At 37.7% G+C, this 16,100-nt stretch overlaps 1 protein-coding gene across 5 annotated transcripts in view; it reads left to right on the top strand.

Annotated features, from left to right (window-relative positions):
- ryr1b (ryanodine receptor 1b (skeletal)) overlaps positions 1 to 16,100 on the top strand; it is a 305,047-nt gene that overhangs the window by 281,259 nt on the left and 7,688 nt on the right. For all 5 annotated transcript variants that reach the window (XM_045724892.1, XM_045724889.1, XM_045724890.1 and 2 more), the window contains 11 exons: positions 1,029 to 1,110; positions 2,214 to 2,401; positions 3,893 to 5,014; positions 6,467 to 6,552; positions 6,740 to 6,908; positions 7,858 to 7,944; positions 10,092 to 10,433; positions 10,608 to 10,738; positions 11,635 to 11,811; positions 12,032 to 12,092; positions 15,935 to 16,081. In XM_045724892.1, coding sequence (XP_045580848.1) covers positions 1,029 to 1,110; positions 2,214 to 2,401; positions 3,893 to 5,014; positions 6,467 to 6,552; positions 6,740 to 6,908; positions 7,858 to 7,944; positions 10,092 to 10,433; positions 10,608 to 10,738; positions 11,635 to 11,811; positions 12,032 to 12,092; positions 15,935 to 16,081 — 2,592 coding nt within the window. The remainder of the gene's footprint in view (positions 1 to 1,028; positions 1,111 to 2,213; positions 2,402 to 3,892; positions 5,015 to 6,466; positions 6,553 to 6,739; positions 6,909 to 7,857; positions 7,945 to 10,091; positions 10,434 to 10,607; positions 10,739 to 11,634; positions 11,812 to 12,031; positions 12,093 to 15,934; positions 16,082 to 16,100) is intronic.

The raw sequence follows: 16,100 nt of genomic DNA, 5'->3' as shown, positions 1-16,100 counted from the left end.
TACGTGGTGAGGTGTAGAACCCATTACGTGGTGAGGTGTAGAACCCATTACGTGGTGAGGTGTAGAACCCATTATGAGGTGAGGTGTAGATCCCATTACGAGGTAAGGTGTAGAACCCACTACAAGGTGAGGTGTAGAACCCATTATGTGGTGAGGTATAGAACCCATTATGAGGTGAGGTGTAGAACCCATTACGAGGTAAGGTGTAGAACCCACTTGAAGGTGAGGTGTAGAACCCATTACGTGGTGAGGTGTAGAACCCATTACGAGGTGAGGTGTACAACCCATTAAGTGGTGAGGTGTAGAACCCACTACAAGGTGAGGTGTAGAACCCATTACGTGGTGAGGTGTAGAACCCATTATGAGGTGAGGTGTAGAACCCATTACGAGGTAAGGTGTAGAACCCACTACAAGGTGAGGTGTAGAACCCATTATGTGGTGAGGTATAGAACCCATTATGAGGTGAGGTGTAGAACCCATTACGAGGTAAGGTGTAGAACCCACTTGAAGGTGAGGTGTAGAACCCATTACGTGGTGAGGTGTAGAACCCATTACGAGGTGAGGTGTAGAACCCATTAAGTGGTGAGGTGTAGAACCCACTACAAGGTGAGGTGTAGAACCCATTACGTGGTGAGGTGTAGAACCCATTATGAGGTGAGGTGTAGAACCCATTACGTGGTGAGGTGTAGAACCCACTACAAGGTGAGGTGCAGAACCTACTACTAAGAACCCATTACGAGGTGAGTTTCAGTCTCACCTTCATCCTCCTCATCCTCTCTGTGGCAGCAGCTCTCTGTCACCTGAATCCCTACACCTAGTCCACTGCTTGGCCTAAAGCAGCGTTTCATTAGGGACACAACTAGCCCAGGGTTCAGCTACGTAAGATCTGTTATGATCTGTGATATTTAGCAGTGGACAGTAACACACAAAGTAATGGTCAATGAAAGAAAAAAATATATATACGATTATATTCTTATGAGACAACTGTCTTCTCTATGCTTGTGTACGTGTGCATTATTTTATTGCAGGACTCCAGTCAGATTGGTCTACTGAAGGAACTCCTGGACTTGCAGAAAGACATGGTGGTGATGCTGTTATCTCTACTGGAAGGTAAAAGCCATTGGTCCCAGATCTGGTACTTAAAGACTGTTAGGAGAATTATGTTCTCAATGTTATTAAACTGAACTTCAATTAAAATACTCAGTCTGCAACCCGGGATTTGTAAGATTCTGGTTGAATGAAACAGACAGAGTCCCAGCTTACAATAGTCAAGAATGTTTATTCACGAGGGCCCTCTGCAGTTCATATACAAAGACATCTATTATATACCAGGCTCCTTTATTTACGCACACACATCCACACGAACATTAAGGAGAGTTAGTTATCTTCTTCCCCAGAACTCTCAACACTGTAGATCATTACCCAGCCGACAGTTCCATTCCTCTGAGATTAGGGAAACCTTGAGGGATACTCCCTCTCATATCATAAACCCTCAGAGTTCAAGCTAGGGCAGGTCAACCACAGTTTAACGGTCCTTGGTGTTTACTTAAACACACACACACATTCTTCTCTTTCCCAGTCCAACCTCGTTAGATTTATGCTTAACATTTTAGTTACTCATTATACAGGCTACATAAACCATATCACTAATAATTAGGTTTCAGGGTAGAATTATTTAATCATTATCTTTAAACATAGAAATTCTTCTATCAAGACCCACTCCAGCCTCCCTAGAACCTCATTTATCACCTGATATACTTAACAGATGGCACATCTCAATAGATGGTCCAGGAGTCCTCTGACATGGCACAAGTGGGGGGGGGGGAGGGGCTTACTTCTTTTGTCCACTATTGTTCCCACAAACAACGGGGGAGGCCGATGACATCAGAGAGCACCATCAGACCAACTCTTTGAATTGTCAAACCTTTGAATTTCTCAATTGTGTGTAAAAAAAAAAAATAAAAACTATTTTGCTCCAAACATGTTTTTACTCTTAAGCGTCTGTACGTTACTGTATTTATACTTGGAATATCATTTTTCTACAGGAACAGTTCAAAAATATCTGGAGACTATAATAGCTTATATTTTTAAACATTCTCTGCCAGTTTTTGAATATATTTGAGGTGCTGTAGGTCTCTGCTTTGCTTCTTTGTAATTTGCTTTTAACCAAATGAGCTTTTTTTGGTGGCGGGGGGGGCGATCCTTGTCGCTAGGCAACGTGGTGAACGGCACCATCGCCCGTCAGATGGTGGACATGCTTGTGGAATCCTCCAGTAACGTGGAGATGATCCTCAAGTTCTTCGACATGTTCCTCAAGCTGAAGGACATCACCGGGTCCGACGCCTTCCGAGACTACGTGACCGACCCCCGCGGCCTCATCTCCAAGAAGGACTTCTACAAGGTATACACTGAGTGTACGAAACATTAGGAACACCCCCCCCCCCCCCCCCTTTTGCCCTCAGAACAGCCTCAAATTTGTCGGGGCATGGACTCTACAAGGTGTCAAAAGTGTTCCACAGGGATGCTGGCCCATGTTGACTCCAACGCTTCCCACAGTTGTGTCAAGTTGGCTGGATGTCCTTTGGGTGGTGGACCATTCTTGATACATATGGAAAACTGTTGAGCGTGAAAAAATCCAGCAGCATTGCAGTTCTTGACACACTCAAACCGGTGCACCTGGCACCTACTACCGTACGCCGTTCAAAGGCATTTAAATCTTTTGTCTTGCCCCATTCACCGTCTGAAAGGCACACATACACAATCTATGACTCTTAATTGTCTCAAGGCTTAAAAATCCTTCTGTAACCTCTCTCCTCCCCTTTCATCTACATTTTACATTACATTTTTAGTCATTTAGCGGACACTCTTATCCAGAGCGACTTACAGTAGTGAATACATACATTTCATTTTAATTTCATGCATTTAAAAAAAATAAAAATTATACTGGCCTACCGTATCGAACCCTGGCCTACCGAATCGAACCCACAACCCTTGGCATTGCACACACCATGCTCTACCAACTGAGCCACAGGGAAGGCTCACTGATTGAAGTGGATTTAACAGGTATCATTAATACGGAATCCTAGCTTTCTCCTGGATTCACCTGGTCAGTCTGTGTGGTGGAAAGAGCATGTTTTGTATTCAGTGTATATGCATTGTATTGTGACAGTCCGTGCTGCCACTGACTAGAACTAGACTAGGTTTCTAGTAAAAAGGCTCATGAGATAAAGTCAAATTCTAAACAAAATAGCTTTTATTGCCTATAATCTAATCATCTCTTCAAGAATCAAACTTAAGTGTTCAGAAAATCTAAGTTCCCAAAACAGAGCTATATGCTCCCTCAGTCCTCTCCCCTTGAGTGAGGGGAAACCAAGCAGCTGAATGAGTAACCAGCCACACTCGTAAAGAGCCTACGTGAGGTCAGCTGTGTTCATTATCAAGCCAATGAGCTGGTTTCAGGTTGACTGCATGGTTTATGGTTCTGTTGTTACTACACTTCAAGGCACCACATGTATGTACATTTCACATTTTAGCAGACACTCTTATCCAGAGCAACTTACAGTAGTGAATACATACATTTCATTTTAATTTTATGCATTTTTTTTAATACTGGCCTCCCCATGGGAATCGAACCCACAACCCTGGCGTTGCACAGACCATGCTCTACCAACTGAGCCACAGGGAAGGCTGTGTATTTTCCTATTTTGTGCCTTTGGAGTTCCCAATGTATGTCCTGACAATCTTTCCCTAGCTGCCCACTCACATGCCAAAAGGAAAACATGGACCGTGGAAATATACAGATTTTATTGTGTTTTAAATGTGGGTTGTTGTTATACTCACATGGCTGAGGCAAATGTATGGTTTGATTAATTAATTGATTCCTTCCTTTCAGGCCATGGACAGCCAGAAGCAATACTCTCCGTCTGAGATCCAGTTCCTTCTGTCTTGTTCCGAGGCCGACGAGAACGAGATGATCAACTTTGAGGAGTTTGCCGACCGCTTCCAGGAGCCGGCCAAGGACATCGGCTTCAACATCGCCGTACTGCTCACCAACCTGTCTGAGCACGTACCCCACGATACGCGACTACAGAACTTTCTTGAGCAAGCCGAGAGCGTCCTCAACTACTTTAGACCCTTCCTTGGCCGGATAGAGATCATGGGAGCCAGCAGGAAGATCGAGAGGATCTATTTTGAGATCAGCGAGGCCAACAGGAACCAGTGGGAGATGCCGCAGGTCAGAGAATCCAAGAGACAGTTCATCTTCGACGTGGTCAACGAGGGCGGGGAGAGCGAGAAAATGGAGTTGTTTGTCAACTTCTGCGAGGACACCATCTTTGAGATGAACATCGCCTCACAGATTTCTGAGGAGGAGGAAGAGGAGGTGGTAGACTCAGAGGATGAAGAGGAAGAAGGAGGAGGAGGAGGAGGAGGAGGAGGAGAGTTGGACGAAAATGGAGAAGAGATGCCTCCCGAGTCGAGCTCGGCGTTCTCTGACTTCCTGACAAGCGTGGTGAACTTCTTCAACATGTTCACCTTCAAGAATCTGCGGCGGCGCTACCGTAAGCTTAGGAAGATGACTCTGAAGGATATGGTGGTGGGCTTGGCCACGTTCATCTACACCATCCTGTTTGGTATCCTGTCTTTCATCTACAGTGTGTGTAAGGGCTTCTTCATGCTGATCTGGAGCACCCTGTTTGGAGGAGAACTGGTAGAGGGTGCCAAGAAGATCACGGTGACTGAGCTCTTGGCCAGCATGCCGGACCCAACGCAAGATGAGGTGCATGATGAACTGCCACCTGAGCCAGGTGCCGATGAGGGTCAGGAGGGGATAGACGGAGGAGAGGAAAGAGACGTGGGAGGAGGAGAGGAAGGAGAGGAGGGAGGGGATGGTGAGGAGAAGGAGGGAGGACGTATGCCTGGGTTCGACACCCCTGGGGGGCTGGGAGACTTTGGGGAGACCACAACTGTAGAGCCCCCCACTCCAGAGGGAACCCCACTGCTCAAGAGGAAGCTGGTTAGTTTACACCCATGATGTTATTATATTATTATTATTTATTTATTTATTTATTATGTTACGGTACCCTCTGTAATTATTGGAACAGTGCAGCACGTTTTCTTCTTTTGGCTCTATACTCCAAAAGTTCAGATTTGAAATCAAATTCCAAATTGACACGATACATTATTTACCATTAATTTCTATTGAGTACAAAATAATCTGAAACACAACCAAAACAAACAGCAAATGCATCCAACACGTTTATAAAGTCATAAGCTTGATGTAGTCATTATGTACTATGAATATGGGAACAAATACTACACTTTTTAATACATTAATAAACATATAAGTGAATTTGTTTGAATACTTTTGGTCCCCTAAAGTGAGGAGACTATGTACAAAAAGTGCTGTAATTTCTAAACGGTTCCCCCGATATGAATGAAAATACCCTCAAATTAAAGCTGACAGTCTGCACCTTCACCTCATACTCATGGTTTGATTTCAAACTGTTGAAGTATACAGTCAAAAGAATAATAAAACATGTAAATATCCCAATAATTACAGAGGGCACTGTATTATATACAGTTTCTATGTTTTCCTAACCACTTAAACTGATCTGGTCCGGCCACATGGTCAGGAGAAAACTCATCGCCTTAGTTATGTTATTTGTATATCATTTATACATGATAGACTGTGAGGATGTTGTGCCAGTTGTTGACAGTGTGTTGTTGCCAGTTGTTGACAGTGTGTTGTGCCAGTTGTTGACAGTGTGTTGTTCTAGTTGTTGAAAGTGTGTTGTTGCCAGTTGTTGACAGTGTGTTGTTGCCAGTTGTTGACAGTGTGTTGTGCCAGTTGTTGACAGTGTGTTGTTCCAGTTGTTGACAGTGTATTGTGCCAGATGTTGACAGTGTGTTGTTCCAGTTGTTGACAGTGTATTGTAAATGTAAATGTAATGTAAATGTATTGTGCCAGTTGCTGACAGTGTGTTGTTCCAGTTGTTGACAGTGTGTTATTCCAGTTGTTGACAGTGTGTTGACAGTGTGTTGTTCCAGTTTTTGACAGTGTGTTGACAGTGTGTTGTGCCAGTTGTTGACAGTGTGTTGACAGTGTGTTGTTCCAGTTGTTGACAGTGTGTTGTTGTCAGTTGTTGACAGTGTGTTGTTCCAGTTATTGACAGTGTGTTGTTCTAGTTGTTGACAGTGTGTTGTTCCAGTTATTGACAGTGTGTTGTTCCAGTTGTTGACAGTGTGTTGTTCCAGTTATTGACAGTGTGTTGTTCCAGTTGTTGACAGTGTGTTGTTCCAGTTGTTGACAGTGTGTTGTTCCAGTTGTTGACAGTGTATTGTGCCAGTTGTTGACAGTGTGTTGTTCCAGTTGTTGACAGTGTGTTGTTCCAGTTGTTGACAGTGTATTGTGCCAGTTGTTGACAGTGTGTTGTTCCAGTTGTTGACAGTGTGTGGTGTGTTGTAGCTGGCAGCAACATCCGGAGGAGAGGGTGAAGAAAGAGAAGAGCCAGAACCAGAGGAAGAGACACCCCCAGAGGAGGAGAAGGCTGAGTGAGTCTTCTCTTTCTTGTTTTATTATCGTGTTTACTCACTGACTCACTGACTGACTGACTGACTGACTCACTGTCTGACTGACTGACTGACTGTCTGACTGACTGTCTGACTGACTGACTGACTGACTGACTGACTGAATGAATGATTGAATGATTGACTGATTGATTGATGAATTGTCCTGCAGCAATGAGAATGGAGAGAAGGCAGAGAAGGAGGCTGAGCCCGTGGTAAAAGAGGAAGAACAGGAAGTGAAGGAGGAAACATTGAAGACCAAGGCAAAGAAGGAGAAGAAACCTGCGGAGGAGGGCTATGAGCTTTGGAATGAGCTAGAGATCCAGAGGATCAAATTCATGGTGACTATTACCAATACATTATCGGTCATGATTAATACATTACCAATACATTATCGGTCATGATTAATACATTACCAATGCATTACTGATGCATTACCAATACATTGCCGATACATTGCCAATGCATTACCAATACATTACCGATGCATTACCAATACATTACCAATACATTGCCAATGCATTACCAATACATTACCAATACATTATCAATACATTACCAATACATTACCAATGCATTACCAATACATTACCAATACATTACCAATGCATTGCCAATACATTGTCAATGCATTACCAATACATTACCAATGCATTGCCAATGCATTACCAATACATTACCAATACATTGCCAATGCATGACCAATACATGACCAATACATTACCAATGTATTACCAATGCATTACCAATACATTACCAATACATTACCAATACATTACCAATACATTACCAATACATTACCAATGCATTACCGATACATGACCAATACATGACCAATACATTACCAATGCATTGCCAATACATTACCAATGCATTACCAATACATTGCCAATGCATTACCAATACATTACCAATACATTACTAATACATTACATTACATTACCAAATGCATTACCAATACATTACCAATGCATTACCAATGCATTGCCAATGCATTGCCAATGCATTACCAATACATTGCCAATGCATTGCCAATGCATTACCAATACATTACCAATACATTGCCAATGCATGACCAATACATGACCAATACATGACCAATACATTACCAATACATTACCAATACATTACCAATACATTACCAATGCATTGCCAATACATGACCAATACATGACCAATACATTACCAATACATTACCAATGCATTACCAATACATTACCAATTTTACTGTCTCCAAGCAGAACTATCAGACCTGTAACTTCTACAACCTGTTTCTCTGTCTCCTACCAGAACTATCTGTCTCGTAACTTCTACAACCTGCGCTTCCTGGCTCTCTTCATCGCCTTTGCCCTCAACTTCATCCTGCTCTTCTACAAGGTGAAACATAAGATAGAATCATGTATAATATAATATAGAATAAAATAATATAGAATCATATAATATAGAATCATATAATATGGGGCGGCAGGTAGCCTAGTGGTTAGAGTGTTGGACTAGTATCCGGAAGGTTGCAAGATCGAATCCCCGAGCTGACAAGGTACAAATCTGTCATTCTGCCCCTAAACAAGGCAGTTAACCCACTGTTCCTAGGCCATCATTGTAAATAAAAATTTGTTCTTAACTGACTTGCCTAGTTAAATAAAAATGTAAATATAATATAATAACGTATAGAATAATATAATAACGTATAATATAGAATTATAGAATATAATATGATGTTAAATATGTGTTGTAAATGTTTATCAGCACAGCATTATGACATCATTTTCTAAACTGCAGAGGCGGTTCTTGCTATTATATAAGATATAATAAAATAATATATAATAATATGATATAATATATAATATAATATAATGTATAATAATATAATATATAATATATAATAATATGATATAATATATAATAATAGATATAGAATACTAGAATATAGTGTATAATAATATAATATAGAATAATAGAATACAGTGTATAATAATATGATATAATATATAATAATATAATATAATGTATAATAATATAATATATAATAATATGATATAATATATAATAATATAATAATATAATAATATAATGTATAATAATATAATATATAATATAATATGATATAATATAGAATAATAGAATACAGTGTATAATAATATGATATAATATATAATAATATAATATAATGTATAATAATATAATATATAATATAATATATAATAATATGATATAATATATAATAATATAATAATATAATGTATAATAATATAATATATAATATGATATAATATAGAATAATAGATATAGAATACTAGAATATAATGTATATTAATATAATACAGAATAATAGAATATAATGTATAATAATATAGTGTATAATAATAGAATATAATGTATAATAATAGAATATAATGTATAATAATATAATATCATATATAATAATATAATAATATAATAATATAATATAATGTATAATAGTATAATAATAATAATAATCATAAGGTGAATGCACCAATTTGTAAGTCGCTCTGGATAAGAGCATCTGCTAAATGACTTAAATGTAAATGTAAATGTAAATAATATAATGTATAATAATATTATAATATAATATAATGTATAATAATATAATAGAATACAGTGTATAATAATATGATATAATATATAATAATATAATATAATGTATAATAATATAATATATAATATATACTAATATGATATAATATATAATAATATAATAATATAATAATATAATGTAAAATAATATAATAATATAATATAATATAATGTAAAATAATATAATATAAGTATAATAATATAATATATAATATATACTAATATGATATAATATATAATAATATAATAATATAATAATATAATGTAAAATAATATAATAATATAATATAATATAATGTATAATAATATAATGTAAAATAATATAATATAATGTATAATAATATAATGTATAATAATATAATATATAATATATACTAATATGATATAATATATAATAATATAATATAATATAATGTATAATAATATAATGTAAAATAATATAATATAATGTGTAATAATATAATGTAAAATAATATAATATAATGTATAATAATATAATATATAATATAATATAAAGTATAATAATATAATGTAAAATAATATAATATAATGTATAATAATATAATAATATAATATAATATAAAGTATAATAATATAATGTAAAATAATATAATAATATAATATAATATAAAGTATAATAATATAATATATAATATATACTAATATGATATAATATATAATAATATAATAATATAATAATATAATGTAAAATAATATAATAATATAATATAATATAATGTATAATAATATAATATATAATATATACTAATATGATATAATATATAATAATATAATAATATAATAATATAATATAAAGTATAATAATATAATAATATAATGTAAAATAATATAATAATATAATATAAAGTATAATAATATAATATATATTAACATGATATTATACTCACCTAATCTTCCTGTTTTACAAGGTTGGATATGATGTAGAGGAGGAGTCAGAGGACATTGAAGGCTCCGCCATGTTCGAGGGCTCCGCCCTATTCGAGGGCTCCGCCCTGTTCGAGGGCTCCGCCGCGTTCGAGGGTTCCGGGTTGTTCGAGGGTTCCGGAGCTGTGGACGAGGGTGGTTCTGGAATTGATCCATTTGACGATGGTGGTGATGATGATGGTGGTGATGATGATGATGAGGAGGAAGGACCATTTTTTTTCTACTTGGAGGAGAGTACGGGCTACATGCAGCCCTGTTTGTCCATGCTGGCCATCATACACACTGTCATCGCTTTCCTCTGTATCATCGGATACAACTGCCTCAAGGTACAGGGTTCTACACACACACACACACACACACACACACACACACACACACACACACACACACACACACACACACACACACACACACACACACACACACACACACACACACACACACACACACCTACACCCCCATGGGAGAAGCAGTCACTGATGGTGTGTGTCTTCCTTCAGGTTCCTCTGGTCATCTTTAAGAGGGAGAAGGAGCTGGCTAGGAAGCTGGAGTTTGACGGTCTCTATGTCACCGAGCAACCAGAAGACGATGACATTAAGGGACAGTGGGACCGACTGGTGCTCAACACCCCGTAAGACTCTTCTTGACCCCTGACCTTTGACCTCTAAACCCTAACCCTGAATCTGATTTAAATCCTAACCCTTGGATCAGTTATCTAGTCAGGTGAAAAACACTGAGTATGTTTACATGCACACCAATAATTCGATATTAAACTGATTATGGCAGTAGGTCGAGTATGGCATTAGTCATGTAAACACATTACTCTGCTTATCCTAATCGGTGTGTAAGGTCATAGTTGAAGTAAGCATCCGAAAAAATTCAAACACCTTGTTTTTTCTGAGAAATCTTTTGAATTATTAATAACATGTTTAATCAGGTTCATCAGAATTCCAGCAGTGTATTTGATCTACGCATTAGCAAGCATCAGCAGTGCAACCCTCCATCTTATGTGCGAATGAAGATGAGTTCAGAAAAAGTACAGTATGCATCTTAGAATTAGTTTTCACATACAAATGTTATATATCTGAACCCAGAAGCAAATAGGCTTCCCAAAAATAACATGGAACATTTTTTAATTTTTATTGCTGATTTTCTGCATTTATCAAAGTCCCATCACGTAGTGTGATTTTAGATGTATCCATGTAAACAGTATTGTTAGGGAAATCATTCTTCCTGTAAAGGATGTAAAGATTTAAATCTAACTATTATATGTCTCTGACTATTCACAATAATTGTATTATTGTGTGCATGTAACCGTACTCATTGTTACATCAGTTAGTGATTTAAGGTGGAACCAGACAGGGCTGTCCTCTAATACCTCTTTTATTTGTGATTGTAAAAAAACAAAAAACACCACCATTCTCTTTTAGATTCAATGAGAATATAAAAAGGAATAAACAGATAGCATTGATACACCCATCTTCCAACCCTGACCCTTCTCTCAAAGTATGTTTATTTTCCACACAGGTCATTCCCTAACAACTACTGGGACAAGTTTGTGAAGACAAAGGTGCTGGCTAAGTACGGCGACATATACGGTAGGGAGAGGATCGCAGAGCTGCTTGGGATGGACCTGGCCTCTCTGGACGTCAGCGCCATGACACAAGAGAAGAAACCCGAACCAGAGAGTGGCATGTTAAGCTGGTATGTAAACACACCCCCGCTGATCTGCAGAAAGCATACAGTACATTATACAAATTCACTAGTAAATAATTTGCACAACAAACAAGCAATGTACAAGCACATACAACTGGTACAACTTGTAAGATGGCACAATCTGAAGTCAACATTGAGACAGCTTTGTGAGGTAGTTATGTAGTAGTTGTGTGTTTGCTGGGAAGTAAACGTGTTGTTTTCTCCATAGGATTATCTCCATTGACATCAAATACCAGATTTGGAAGTTCGGGGTGGTCTTCACTGACAACGTAAGTCAATACTGGACCATGCTGTAGTATTCCAGTGAATGTGGAGTTTTCTAGACATTCCTGTATCTAGTGTGGTACTTGGCCATTTCTCTGTCTGTAGTATTGTTATAGTAGTATTGCTGTAGTACTGCAGTATTGCTGTAGTAGTACTGATCCTATGATACTGATTATGGTTACAAAGGGAGGGTATATTACTGGAAACATTTGAAGTTTAACAGTAAACTACCAGAATTTTGGTGGCCATTTCCGGTACTTCAGATTTGTACAGGTGTCTGTAATTATCTCTTGCCCTCTGTGTGGCCTTGTTCTCTGTGTGGCCTATGTAAAATATATGAAATAATGAAATAAGATGATTTTCAAATAAAAAATAGATTGACAAAGCTGTAAAACATTATCCTAAATTCAAACCATCAACTTAGTGAATACCATTGGTGTTTAATATGAGGGTTTCAGCATGAAATATATTTTATATGTGACCGACCGGCTTGATTCGGTCTTATGTAGCGAAATTTGAAATTGTGTTTTTTTTACATTAGATAAAAGTAGAGACTCAGAGCTAGACAATTATATATCATACACTGCATTTGAGGAACAATGGGAAAGTAATTCTGCTTTGAAAGTTGATAAACTTGTGACCTCACTTTGAGAAAATGCCCCTTGAATGTTTTGGTAAACCTACTGGATAGCTCTTCTTTGTCTAAACACATTCAGCATCGTTCACACCCTCTAAAGCCTTAGACCCACCCATCTCTTTAAGGATTCACATGTGAGGCCATGTGCTAAACAGAGTGAGTACGGTAGTGTACTAAACAACCAAAGATTTCAAGACTAAAGGCTGTTTTATACTATGGGTGTGTTCGTACATTTAATCTGGAGTGTGTGCTCAGAGTATGCTCTGGGCGTTCGTAAACTCAGAGCGTTGGCAGATTATCCATTCATAAACTCAGCATTTCGCTCTTGGAGCGTTCTGACCTAACAACAGCAGTCAAGCACTCAAGCTAACTTGCTAACGTTGGCTAGCTTGCTAGCTACTTCCAGACACAAATGAGAGAACAGCTCACTCTGACCATTTTACTCCCCCTAGCAGAGCTGGTTAGGCTGTTTTTATGTTATCCAGAGTGTTGGTGACTGCAACTGTGCTGCTCGCAACAATTTTATTACGCTTTTTTTGCCAACGTTTACCGACACCGTCCATATTCAACGGGCTTCCCTGTAGCTCAGTTGGTAGAGCATGGTGTTTGCAACACCAGGGTTGTGGGTTCAATTCCCACGGGGGGCCAGCACAGAAAAAAAAAAAAAAAAAAATGTATGATATGTATGAAATTGTATGAAATGTATGCATTCACTACTGTAAGTCGCTCTGAATAAGAGCGTCTGCTAAATGACTAAAATGTAAAATGTGTTGAGTGTTCATACATGCTTCAGTTATTCTGCGCTCTGGCACATTCAGATGAGAGTGCTCTGAAATCGGAGTAGATAGCCAAAGCGAATTTACCAGCTACGTCTATCGACAGTTGTCACAGTGACATCATGAACATTCTACTGAAATGGTTACTTGCATAGTGGAGTCTTTTTGTTTATACATGTAGCTAGCTAGCTAAACGATGAACCATAATCCCAAATCATGACGTTACTGCATGAATCAGCAGGTAGCTAACCAACCAGGTTCAATGTTAGCTAGCTAACATTAGGCTATAACTAGCAATGCAAATGGTTCTGACATACGAATAATATTACTACACAGATCATACACGTAACGTTAGCTAGCTAGCTATCAGTACACTTTAACCTCTATGGGCTAGGTGGGACGCTTGCGTCCCACCTACTCAACAGCCAGTGTAATCCCGTGGCGCGTTATTCAAATTCCTCAAAAATGCAAAAACTAAAATTTTTCAAACATATGACTATTTTACACCATTTTAAAGATAAGACTCTCATTAATCTAACCACACTGTCCGATTTCAAAAAGGCTTTACAACGAAAGCAAAACATTAGATTATGTCAGCAGAGTACCCAGCCAGAAATAATCAGACACCCATTTTTCAAGCTAGCATATAATGTCACATAAACCCAAACCACAGCTAAATGTAGCACTAACCTTTGATGATATTCATCAGATGACAACCCTAGGACATTATGTTATACAATACATGCATGTTTTGTTCAATCAAGTTCATATTTATATCAAAAACCAGCTTTTTATATTAGCATGTGACTAGCATGTGACTAGCATTCCCACCGAACACTGCCGGTGAATTTACTAAATTACTCACGATAAACGTTCACAAAAAGCATAACAATTATTTTAAGAATTATAGATACAGAACTCCTCTATGCACTCGATATATCCGATTTTAAAATAGCTTTTCGGTGAAAGCACATTTTGCAATATTCTCAGTAGATAGCCCAGCATCACAGGGCTAGCTATTTAGACACCCAGCAAGTTTAGCACTCATCAAAGTCAGATTTACTATAAGAAAAATGTTATTACCTTTGCTGTCTTCGTCAGATGTGCTCCCAGGACTTCTACTTCAATAAGAAATGTTGGTTTGATTCAAAATAATCCATAGTTATATCCAAACAGCGGCGTTTTGTTCGTGCGTTCAAGACACTATTCGAAAGGGTAAATAAGGGTGACGAGCATGGCGCAATTCGTGACAAAAAAAATCTAAATATTCCATTACCGTACTTCGAAGCATGTCAACCGCTGTTTAAAATCAATTTTTATGCCATTTTTGTCATAAAAAAGCGATAATATTCCCACCGGGAATCTGCGTTTAGGTAAACAGACGAAAGAAAATAAAGCATTCGGTCGACTCGGGCATGCGCCTAAGCCCATAGTACTCTGATCGGCCACTTGCCAAAAGCGATAATGTGTTTCAGCCAGAGCCTGCCTCGATATCGTTCAGCTTTTTCCCGGGCTCTGAGAGCCTATGGGAGCCGTAGGAAGTGTCACGTTATTGCAAAGATCCTCAGTCTTCAATAAAAAGAGCCAAGATGAAACACTACTTCTCAGACAGGCCACTTCCTGCATGGAATCTTCTCAGGTTTTTGCCTGCCATATGAGTTCTGTTATACTCACAGACACCATTCAAACAGTTTTAGAAACTTTAGGGTGTTTTCTATCCAAAGCCAATAATTATATGCATATTCTAGTTACTGGGCAGGAGTAGTAACCAGATTAAATCGGGTACGTTTTTTATCCGGCCGTGTAAATACTGCCCCCTAGCCCTAACAGGTTAACAATTGTATTTGTATTTACAGATGGCGTACATGTTTGTTACTAAGGCACATGAAAATTCACATGTTCCAGACGGCATTTCTGCCAAACAAATGCATTTTGACAAAATAAAATAGTTTACACTTATGCCGCTCCTGTGAAGTAGAGGCGTGCGACATACGCCTAGTTTTCTGAAACGAGTAACATGTAATTTTTTTACGCACTTTTATTTATTTTACTATGTAAGTATGCATTTCTTTTTGTCATTGTTTCTGCATCAAACTGGTGGCAGTTGTGAAAAAAATTCAATAGTTGGAAGAGTTGCAGAGTTAATTGAAAATATTGCCATTGTTGATTAGATGCTTTTTTCATTAATTAGCCTATTTTCTCTTGAACCATATGGTCTATCTACTAGAAACTCATGGAAAATATGAACTCTGATATAAAAAAATTAATCATTTATGAGTAATAAAAATGAGTAATTCAAGTATAATTTACCAAAGTAACTATAGATTGCCATAGATTTTCTGTTAATTACCAACATTACTGAAGATTCCAGTAACTTTGGTAAAGTACCGGTAGCTTTGCAACTCTAATACTGATATTGCCCCCCCCCTTCTAGACGTTCCTCTATCTAGTCTGGTACATGGTCATGTCTCTGCTGGGACACTTCAACAACTTCTTCTTCGCCTGTCACTTGATGGACATCGCCGTTGGTGTGAAAGATTTGCGCACCATCCTCTCCTCCGTCACACACAACGGCAAACAGGTACCGACCCAGTCAAATG

This window comes from Salmo salar, chromosome ssa09 (genome assembly GCF_905237065.1).
Source record: "Salmo salar chromosome ssa09, Ssal_v3.1, whole genome shotgun sequence".
In the NCBI taxonomy this organism is placed as follows: domain Eukaryota; kingdom Metazoa; phylum Chordata; class Actinopteri; order Salmoniformes; family Salmonidae; genus Salmo; species Salmo salar.
This window is presented reverse-complemented; position numbering and strand designations above follow the sequence as displayed.